The 11,369-nt window shown below is 32.8% G+C and overlaps 1 protein-coding gene across 1 annotated transcript; it reads right to left on the minus strand.

Annotated features, from left to right (window-relative positions):
* Positions 1-863: 863 nt before the first annotated feature.
* Positions 864-2,388, minus strand: LOC109135733 (transcription factor DYT1). Its single transcript, XM_019251276.2, has 4 exons — positions 2,218-2,388; positions 1,724-1,909; positions 1,456-1,632; positions 864-1,372 (listed from the first exon to the last, which is right to left on the minus strand). Exons 1-4 carry the CDS (start codon positions 2,386-2,388, stop codon positions 1,301-1,303), a joined length of 606 nt encoding a protein of 201 aa, XP_019106821.1. The 3' UTR covers positions 864-1,300.
* Between the last annotated feature and the right edge of the window lie 8,981 nt (positions 2,389-11,369).

Below are 11,369 nucleotides of genomic sequence, written 5' to 3' on the forward strand. Positions count from 1 at the left end.
TCTGCAATGTCGCCGGCGAAGGTGAGGGAGCGCCGGCGAGAGAGACTGGAGAAGATGGTGAGTTCGCCAGAGAAGTGGGACGAAAAATGAAGTGCGAATTTTAACTTCACGGCGAGGGAACGCACCGCAACGAGAATTAGAAGTGAACGCACCGGCCGCAAAGTCGGAGTTAACTTCATGGCGAGGGTGAGGGAACGCCGGCGAGAAAGACCAAAGATGATCTTGAGCGCCGGAGAAGAGATGATGTTTAGCAGGTGAGAGAGAAGAGAGAGGTTTTGTGCATGTAATTCTTAGGGCTCCAAATTAGAATAATGTCGTTGGCGCCTGGGCAATATTATTTTGGGTCAAGCCATTTGCGTCGGATGGGGCCTGGGTCCGACGCAAATCGGTCTTTTGCATCGCACGCGAAGAAGCATGCGGCGCATATAGGTCTTGGTGATGGGCAATATTATAAGCCCAATGTGCGTCGTACGGGTCAGGGGTCCGACGCACATTGCTATTTTGCATCGCACTAAAGGAGCATGCGACACATATAGGTTTTGGCGCTGGGCAATATTATAAGCCCAATTTGCGTCGTACGTGTCAGATGGTCCGACGCACATTGGGCTTTTGCAACGCTCATATGTTACATGCGACGCATATAGCTCATCTTAGTGCTCATTTACCAATGATGTGCGTCACACATTTTTTGGTGTGCGGCGCAAATTATGCTTTTGCGTCGTTTTGGTTTATGTTCGACGCACTTGAGGCAACGCAAATCGTCGTTTTTCTAGTGATTATCAGGCCTAGCTAGTTTATCAATTGTAGTATATTCTTTAGTTGTATGATGGAAAGTAATGAATGTCTTGATTATATCAATTGATCTAGTTTGGAAGCTCTCTCTCCTCCTAGTAAACTCGATCATGCAACATTCGAATTCACTTCAAATCCAGCAAAGTAATTCATACCATATTGGTAACCATTACAAGAACAATGGCGTTTAAGTATCTCAATTGATCAGTATGTCCTTTTGTAAGAAAGATGAGCAAATATACTTGTACTAACTAAAGTTGGAGGTGATAATCAAGGGTACATCTTTAATACCTGAAAGAATCAAACAGTACTACAGTACATATGTTATGATGTAACTCGTAGATTTTCTCTTCAGAAAACAATAATTGTTTTTTCCCACATAAATGCATGCTTTTTACCTTTTACTATATAATAAAACTATACTATGATAAATAAAAAAAAAGATATCTAATCTCTCTGATCTACTATGGAGTACCATAATCTCCTATTAATCCACAATTGAAATTCTTTATATGCTGTTTATCACACTCAGCATTAGTTCCTTGGTCTCTTCAACGTTGACACATCTATCACTCATCACCTGAAAATGTAAGTGATAAAAATTAATTAAGCTTTGGTAACACCCTTATATGTTTTAATATGGTATATAATCATTTTATATACCTCTAAGCAAGAACTAATAATCGCAGCTCCATTAGAGGTGGTAAAATTTGTGTCATTGAACTCTAATCCAAGGCAAGTTACCGCCTCAACCAATTTGGTAAATCCTCCTAGTTTCTTCTCATACACAACTTTTAACCATAATTTGTTATCATCAATGGGTATCAACTGTACTTCAGGCTGCCAAAAGAAATTTAGATATATATAACATAGGAAGTATAAAATAAAGTTGTCATATCAAATTAATGTAACAATTGGTTAGTATGCAAACCTCAATTCCATAGTACTTCATCTCTTCTGCTGCAATATTTGTTGCATCTTTAATTGGTGGTTCAGTTTCTTCTTTAGTAGAAGTAGTATTTCCAAGCTCAAGAAGTTCATCCTTAAGCTCGCTTACTTGGCTATCAAGCTCTTTAATGTAAGTAATCGCGTCCTTAATGATATATGCTTTGGTCATCTTAACAGAAAAAAAAGAAAAAGAGTTGTAGTTAATTACTATCCAGGTAATATCCTACCAATGCTCATATATTTTTTAGAAAAATTGGAAGGACGGTTGACATTTGCTCATGAAATTTTTGCTTTCATTGACTAGTCTCTAATTTTAAATGCAATACTGTTTTAACTAATACTCATTAATAGGTTTAGGATGGAAAATTAGTTGTAAGGTATAGATTAGGGGATATTTCAACTTAAGATAGGACTTATAGGAGTATCATTAAGTAGAAAACATTATACATGATATAATATGGAGAAGTAGATGCATACATTCGTGATAATGGGGACTAATGCTCGTAGTTGAAGAAGTCGATCATTGAGTTTCGCACGCCGCCGCCTCTCTGCTTTTAAGTTCTTAGATTTGAATATTTTAGAATCATCGTCGTTTTCATTGTCATTGTCATTGTCATTATCATGATCGGAAGCATATGAAAATTCCATGTTAATAGCTAAGTAGATGGGAAATATAGAAAGCAGTATTATTAGAAAGTTCAATGCTTTTTGAGGAGGGTGTTGGTCACTGAAGTTGCAATGTGTATTATATATATATATATAGGTAGTTTGGTCTCCCTCCAAAATTGGTTGGGTTTTGGAGGGAATCTTCTTGTTAGAGGTTGTTAAGTACTTATCGAGTGGTAAAAGGCACAATTTGGCATGATGAGTGAGAGAAAAATGAATGATAAGATGAATTCAGTTTGATTTCTGCTGTATGGTTCAGCATGTGTCCTAACAGAATGATAGTACAGCTCAAAATCTTTGGGCCTTCTTATGCATATTTACTTTGCAAATGATTTGTTGGCAGGTTAAGGTGCCATAATATAATGGAACGTCTGATATTTGCACAACTATTAATTAACCCATCTTTTTTATCAGGGTCATCGAATATAGAGTACTAACCTCATATGCAGGCAATGCGTCCGACAATATATTAACATCAAAGAAAATTTTCAAAAAACTATTTTTTTATAATCAACTTTTATCAAAAAACTACCTTTGAAAAGTTGAATGAAAGTTTTCAAAGTCTTTTCTTTGCTGGCTTGACTCCTTCCGTTCGTTCGGAAATCATGGTAGTCTTTTCATGGATCTTTTTTTGAACTATAAAAAAAATACCTTATATAACATATTCCTTTCAATATATTACCATGTTATGTTTATACTCCCTCCGTTTCCTAAAGATCTTCGTTGTTACTGTTCCTACAAATACCAAGGAGAATCTGTTGTGCATATACATGTTATGTTTTGATGATGAAAATTAATATAATATGTTATAGTATGAAAGTTTGAAACAGATGCATGAAGAAAGGAATTAATAAATGAAGACTTTGAAGAAAAGAAGAATCAAGATTGAAGTCAAGTTTATATGTTCCTTAGAATAGTTACTTTGTGTAAAAATGTAATAGGCTTGAATTAGGTGATATACTATGTGCTAAATATAGAAATATAAAATTAGTATAATTATTATTTTCTTAGAGTTAAGAAAATAAATAATTGTTAATATTATATGTCTATATAAAAAGGAAATTAGTTTATAAAATAAGATAAAAGATTTTCATAAAAAATGTTTTAGAAAAAGAATTTTATAAAAACGTGGTTTTAGAAAAATATTTTTACAAACGTGTTTTATGAAAATAATTTTATGAAAACAGTTTTAGAAAAGAATTTTAGTAAACAACGTAATTTGGTTTTCAAAAAGGATTTGGAAAATATTTTTTGATAAAAACAGAATTTTAGTTGAAAAGAAAATCTAATAAGAAAAAACTTATCTTTTTGAGATTAAAGATAAAGATAGAAAAAGATAAAGTTTGTTTTTCTAAAAAGAGAGTTTTATCCCTTAAATTAAGGATTAAAAGATAAAGATATTTTTGAAGGATTTTCGTCCAAACCAAGTCTTATAAAAGGGATTTATAATTCACTTTTAGATCTCACGTTTTCAGAGAGAAAAATCGGAGATATTAAGAGCTGAAAACTATTTCCTTCGCACAGAGTATAGCACTGTTTGAGTCAGATTCAAGTAACGAATATACGAGTGTAATTGTCCTCTAATTGCTTGACTAAGAAGCACACGTTGAGGATTCTTCTTTCTGTAATTTCACTATTATAGAGAGTGTCAATCTTAGAGTTAAGAGTTGGTTGCACTACTAGGGTTAGTAGTGAGGGAAGTCTTATTGTATCAAGAGGTTGTATCTTAAGATTAAAGAAATAAAGAGTTTTGTTTCGTTGTGGACGTAGATCTCAGAGGTGAGATTGAACCACGTTATTTCTGTTTGTGATCAAATTTAATGTTTAAGTTTTAGTTTTCGCAAAAACTCAAATCAGACATTTACGATTATTTCGCACAGTGGCTGGCACTGTGCGATAACAAAAGTTTTGCGAAAATCGATCAAATTTCGTCACTCAATTCAACCCCCCCTTCTTGAGTGTCACCTTGGGTTCTAACAAGTGGTATCAGAGCAGGCTATTCTCGTAAGACACATCTAGAGAATAGAAATCATGAAATGCAAGATGACTCTCGAGACAGACACTCCAAGTGTCCATTTTCAATGGAGAAGATTACGGATGGTGGAAGCAGAATGAGGATCTACATTCAAGGTCAGACTTATGGTGTGAGAATCATAAGAACATGGACCTATACTAATCAAGTAAAGAATGCTGAAGGAAACTGATTGACAAGACGAAGATGATTACAACTCAGTTGACTATGCAAAAGCCGAAAAAACTTCAAAGCTATGAGTATTCTCCAATATGGAATTGGACTAATGAATATCAAGGATCTCGGCTTGTACTACAGCAAGAAATTTGGGACACACTGGAATTGGCCCATGAAGGTACAAATGAGGTAAAACAGTCTAGAGATAGATTTACTAGTCCATGATATGAATTGTTCACAATGAATAAGGACGAATCTATTAAAGATATGTTTACCAGATTCACACTAATAACTAATGAACTAAATCCTTAGGAAAAAACTATTCTTCTGAAGATTTAGTTAGAAAAGTGTTAAGAAGTTTGACTCATAAATGGCTTCCCAAAATCACTGCTATTCAAGAGGCTAAAGATCTAACAAAACTCTCACTAGAACAACTAATTGGTTCTTTAATGACCCATGAACTTTTTAGATCCTAAATCAAATGAACCAAAGAATAAAGGGTTGGCCTTAAAACTGAAGTAGAAACGGATGATAGTGAAAGTGATGAAGAATTAGCGTCTCTACTAGAAAGTTTCAAAATTTCTTAAAAAAGAACAGGAGCAACAACTTCAGGAGAAGTGGAAACTTCAAAGGTAAAGGCACTACTCTCTAACCTTAAGAAAAGTGCTACTAACTCTGGTTGTTTCAAGTGTGGTGAGTTCGATCACAGGATTAAAGAATGCCCTCATGGATGAAGAAAAGCCTAAGAAAAACGAGAGCAGTCGAAGAAAGAGTACAAGAAAGCTATGATTGCGGCAGTCTGGGGAGATTCGGATTCTGACGAGATCAGAGCGTGGCACAGTGCCACGAGGCAAATGTCTGAATGCTGTACAGACAACACTGAAGACGGCACTGTGCAAGGACGACTCACATCTATGCTTAATGGCTAAAAGTTCGAACCCTCTTGAAGAGGTAGAAGACAGTGAGGTAAGCCTAACTTCCTTAAAACCTTCAATTCATCTTCTTTCAAAAAGTCAACTTGTCACTCTACTTGGTAATGTAATTGATGATTGTCAAAACATGAATGATAATTTTGATATCATGAAAAAGGAAATAAAAAATTTGACCAAACTAAAGACTGGATTAGAGTTAGAGTATAAGGATTTATTGAAAGAAAATAAAACATTGTTGAAAAGGATTGATGAGCAAGACATTGAGATACAAACACTAAAACACGAAAAAACAATCCTGGCTGATGATATAAAAAAATCGAACAGTGCCATCCACTGTTTGTGAAACTGAAAAAACGTGTCTTGAAAAACAGATTGAAACACTAAATACGAATTGACTGAACTTAAAAATTCAAGACAGGAATCTAGTATTGTTCCTTCAATGCTGCCTAGTGATGCTAAGTTAAGAGAAGATCTTGAAAAAGTTAAAAGAGACTTAGAGATTTCCAGAAAAAGAAGTAGTGATCTAAATACCTCAGTCGAATTCTTAGAATCACAACTTTCCATTGCTCGTAAAATGCACGACAAATGGACAAACGGAATGAATGCTCTAAACTACTTAATTAACTAGCACCACAAACAACATGAGCAAAACTGGATTAGGATACACTAATCAGCCGCACAGTGCCAGGCTCTGTGTAAGGACCTACGAAGAGACTTCCGAAAGAGAAAATACGTGGGCCTTCCTGAATATCTAATTTGCAATTTTTGTGGAAATAATGGTCATCTAATTGACGACTGCAACAAAAAGAAAAATCAAATTGCAAAGAATATCAAACGTGTTACTCAAATCTGGGTTAGGAAAGACATACTTGATGCTCAGCGTAAGAAAAAGGGACCCAAACAAATCTGGGTTCCTAAAACTAACAAGTGATTCTTTTGCAGGCAAATGTGAGAGGAAGCAGCCTATAGTATCTTGACAAAGGCTGCTCAAGACATATGACTAGTGATAAATCTCAATTCCTCTCACTAGTAGCCTACCATGGAGGGTGTGTTATATTTGGCACTAATAAAAAGGGATAAATTGGTATTTGAAATGTCGGCAAATCTTTAACACACTCCATAGAGAATGTGATGGTGGTAAGTGGTTTGAAAAGTAATTATGTGATCAAGGTAATTATGTTGAATGTCATGCATGAACCTTTTACAAGATAACTCGTGGCTTTGGGATTAATTTCTGGAAATTAGTTGAGTATTATGCCTATTGTCCTCCTTTAAATATGTTAATTAGAGTGTTATTGATGCATGTCTTGGTGAAGCTTTGTGAGTAAAGGTCCACTTGATATAAAAGGACTCGTAATGGTCTAATGATGCTGTCCTAATGTCATGATCCTAAGTTGCCGAACTAATAAGCTATATGATCCTAAGTTGCCGAATTTTTGAGCTATGAAATGCAAATTCTTTCTCCTATAGCAAGCTTGATCTTTAGCCCAATATTCTGATTTTCTATTCATGAATTGACATTTGTGCCTCATTATTCTTTCTTTCATATGTCCCACCTATCCTCATTTCCCTATTATTATCCTTCTTTTCTTCACATATTCATCCAAAGTTCAACAAGTGCTTTTAATCTTGATTCATGGTATATGGAGCATATATATATTAATAAGATAATGAAAGAAGAAGACGCATTAGTTAAGGGGGAACATGAAAAGGTTGGAAGAGACACTAATGCTTGAAAGATTAAAAGTATTGTTTCACACTGTGCAGGGCACAGTGCGTGCCATGAGATGTATCTAGAAGAAAAATGAGTTCGAATTAACTTATTTCGCCTTTGATATCTTATTGATTGATCTAGTAATATTGTATGGTCTGACTCTCTTTAAAAAAAAAAAAAAAGAGAGAAGAAGAAGAAAAGAAGAGTAAGACACTTGTGTTAGATAAATCTTAAAGTTCAATTCATAGATGGAAAAAATATTATCAAAGGTTTGAAGATCTTCATTTTGAATTCCAGTATATCCGAAGATTAGTTATATTTGAAAGGGAATAGATTGTTCAGTGGCACAGTGGCACACACAGTGCCATAGTGAAGAAAGTCTTATGATGGTTATTTGCGGAAGTTGAAAATATGAAAAGGGTTTAAGCACTTGTTGAGCCGATTGCCATTTCGAATCTTTAAGCTTGTATTACCTATCTCCATCTTACATTCTTAGCTATTAACAATGATCCTTCATCATTATTTTTGCTTCATAAATTCGGATTGTGAGTTGGATATATTTTTGCTTAATGACTTCGGATTGTGAGTTGGATTATGACATAGCACCAGCATCCTTAGTATTTATTGCTCGAGCTACTTGAATTATTTTACTGACTATATCTCACTTTGACTTGCTAAACATGTTGATGATCTCCTTTTTGATAATGTCAAAAGGGGGAAGATGGGTATAATACTTAGACTATTGAATGAAATGATCTTGGTTACCAAGTTACTTGTATGTGAATGATATTATGTTACTTTCCAATGTGATTAATGATGCATACTTTGAGGGGAACAAGTATTATGATGCATACTTTGAGGGGAACAAGTGATTATCTAACAATATTATATTTATGGTTTGTCATCATCAAAAAGGGGGAATTTGTTGTGCATATACATGTTATGTTTTGATGATGAAAATTAATATAATATGTTATAGTATGAAAGTTTGAAACAGATGCATGAAGAAAGGAATTAATAAATGAAGACTTTGAAGAAAAGAAGAATCAAGATTGAAGTCAAGTTTATATGTTCCTTAGAATAGTTACTTTGTGTAAAAATGTAATAGGCTTGAATTAGGTGATATACTATGTGCTAAATATAGAAATATAAAATTAGTATAATTATTATTTTCTTAGAGTTAAGAAAATAAATAATTGTATTAATATTATATGTCTATATAAAAAGGAAATTAGTTTATTAAAATAAGATAAAAGATTTTCATAAAAAATGTTTTAGAAAAAGAATTTTATAAAAACGTGGTTTTAGAAAAATATTTTTACAAACGTGTTTTATGAAAATAATTTTATGAAAACAAGTTTTAGAAAAGAATTTTAGTAAACAACGTAATTTGGTTTTCAAAAAGGATTTGGAAAATATTTTTTGATAAAAACAGAATTTTAGTTGGAAAGAAAATCTAATAAGAAAAAAACTTATCTTTTTGAGATTAAAGATAAAGATAGAAAAAGATAAAGTTTGTTTTTCTAAAAAGAGAGTTTTATCCCTTAAATTAAGGATTAAAAGATAAAGATATTTTTGAAGTATTTTCGTCCAAACCAAGTCTTATAAAAGGGATTTATAATTCACTTTTAGATCTCACGTTTTCAGAGAGATAAAATCGGAGATATTAAGAGCTGAAAACTATTTCCTTCGCACAGAGTATAGCACTGTTTGAGTCAGATTCAACTAACGAATATACGAGTGTAATTGTCCTCTAATTGCTTGACTAAGAAGCACACGTTTGAGGATTCTTTCTTTCTGTAATTTCACTATTATAGAGAGTGTCAATTCTTAGAGTTAAGAGTTGTGTTAGCACTACTAGGGTTAGTAGTGAGGGAGTCTTATTGTATCAAGAGGTTGGTATCTTAAGATTCAAAGAAATAAAGAGTTTTGTTTCGTGTGGACGTAGATCTCAGAGGTGAGATTGAACCACGTTATATTCTGTGTTTGTGCATCAAATTCTACATAGTTTAAGTTTTAGTTTTCGCAAAAACTCAAATCAGAGATTTACGATTATTTCGCACAGTGGCTGGCACTGTGCAATAACAAAGGTTTTGCGAAAATCGATCACATTTCGTCACTCAATTCAACCCCCCCTTCTTGAGTGTCACCTTGGGTTCTAACAGAATCCACTTGTGTGGGTGTGGGGTGTGGGGTGTGGGGTGTGGGGGTGGGTAAAGTAGGAGAGAGAAAGGAGTTAAAATAAATAAACAAATAAAAAGGTGTTAAAGTAGGAGAGAGAAAGGGAGTAAAATTGAATTAATAATGTAATAGTGGATCATATGATAGGGACATGAGAGGGTAAAAAAGGAAAAACAAATTCCAAATAAGGAATAAAGTAAAAGAGTTAAGATCTTTTGGAAACGCACTTAAACGGAAAGAGGGAAGATCTTTAGGAAACGGAGGGAGTATTTAATAAGAATCAATGAATGACAATCGCCTTATTTGTTGCTGCCGATGGAGTAGCGAGAAAAGAAGAGAGAAACGATAGAGGAGGAAAGAATAGCAATTTACGGTGACTCAATTATTAGTAATTAAACCCCATTTATGGTAAAATGGTAGTGTATTGAAACAAATTTATTATATAAGGTAGTTTTTTTAAAGAAATTTTTTAAAAGGTAGTTTTCTGAAAAAAAATAAATTATGAAAGATAGTTTTATGAAATTTTCCCTAACATCAATTAGTATGTTGGCTCGGTGATGTCCTAGGTAAGTTTCAATTATCAAATATATTATTATTCATAAATTTCTTAATTGATTTTATTAGATTTTTATAATATCATGTCTAGTGCGAAATTGAAAATGGACGGTATCACATGATAAGTAGTTTGAAAGTACATCTAAACAATTAGAGATAAAAATAACAATTCCATGAAATTGGGTTAAGAGAATGTTATTACTTAGTAAAAGTGGTAGAGATTAAAAACTTGTCTATGTCTTTATGATTACTTATAGTTATAAGATTTTATTATATGTTTTACTTCGAAACATTAAGCATTGAAATTATAGTGTATTACTCCCTCTGTTTCCTAAAGATCTTCCTTGTTACTGTTCCTACAAATACCAAGGAGATCGAATCCATTTGTGTGGGGTGGGTAAAGTAGGAAGAGAAAAGGGTTAAGATAAATAAACAAATAAAAAGGGGTTAAAGTAGGAGAGAGAAAGGGAGTAAAATTGAATTAATAATGTAATGATAGACCATATGATAAGGACATGAGAGAAGAAAAAGGGAAAAAAAATTCAAATAAGGAATAAAGTAAAAGAGGGAAGATCTTTTGGAAACGCACTTAAACGAAAAGAGGGAAGATCTTTAGGAAACGGAGGGAGTAGTTGTTAAACTCTCACATTTCATTTCAAAGGTTAAACGTTCGAATCCTAGTAATTACACATTGTTAATATTTTTAGATGAGATTATAAACATGTGTATTAGAAGTTTGAGAAGGATGTCACGTGGCACCTTTCCTTTGATAGGAACACCTTTCAATATATTTGTATAGATATTGATATTAAAAAGCGCTAAAGACAATGGTATTATTTTATTGTAGTTTAATTTGATCATTTGCAACATTTTTTCCAACATGATAAATAAACATGTTTTAGAATGTACTATAGGTTGATATTATTGGATGATATATGTTAATTTCTTTAATATATGTGTAATTTATTGCGTAACATTACATTGACAACATGGTATAAGCCTATTCCTAAATATATATTTGAAAATAATATATCTAAAATCATGACATATTTCTATATAAAAATAAAATGATGAGATGGATTATCCTAACGGACACAAACGACTACTACAAACCTTTAAATAAATAAAATGATAAATTATCCTAATTGACACAAACGACAATTATAAAAGCTAAAAAATAAAAAGATGAGACTATCCTCTTATTTTTCTTGGTATGCTTATGGATTGTTAATGAATATTTTTTAAAATTATAATTCCAATTGGAAGTTTAGCTAGAAAAAAAAACATTGTAAGCTCTTTGTAATTGTCTGAAACTGCTTTAGTTACATGAGTTTAATTTTCAACTGGAAATTTATCTTTCTAAGCATATCTTTTTTGGAAAAGGTTATACACA

The sequence above is a fragment of the Beta vulgaris genome, chromosome 8, assembly GCF_026745355.1.
Source record: "Beta vulgaris subsp. vulgaris cultivar EL10 chromosome 8, EL10.2, whole genome shotgun sequence".
In the NCBI taxonomy this organism is placed as follows: domain Eukaryota; kingdom Viridiplantae; phylum Streptophyta; class Magnoliopsida; order Caryophyllales; family Amaranthaceae; genus Beta; species Beta vulgaris.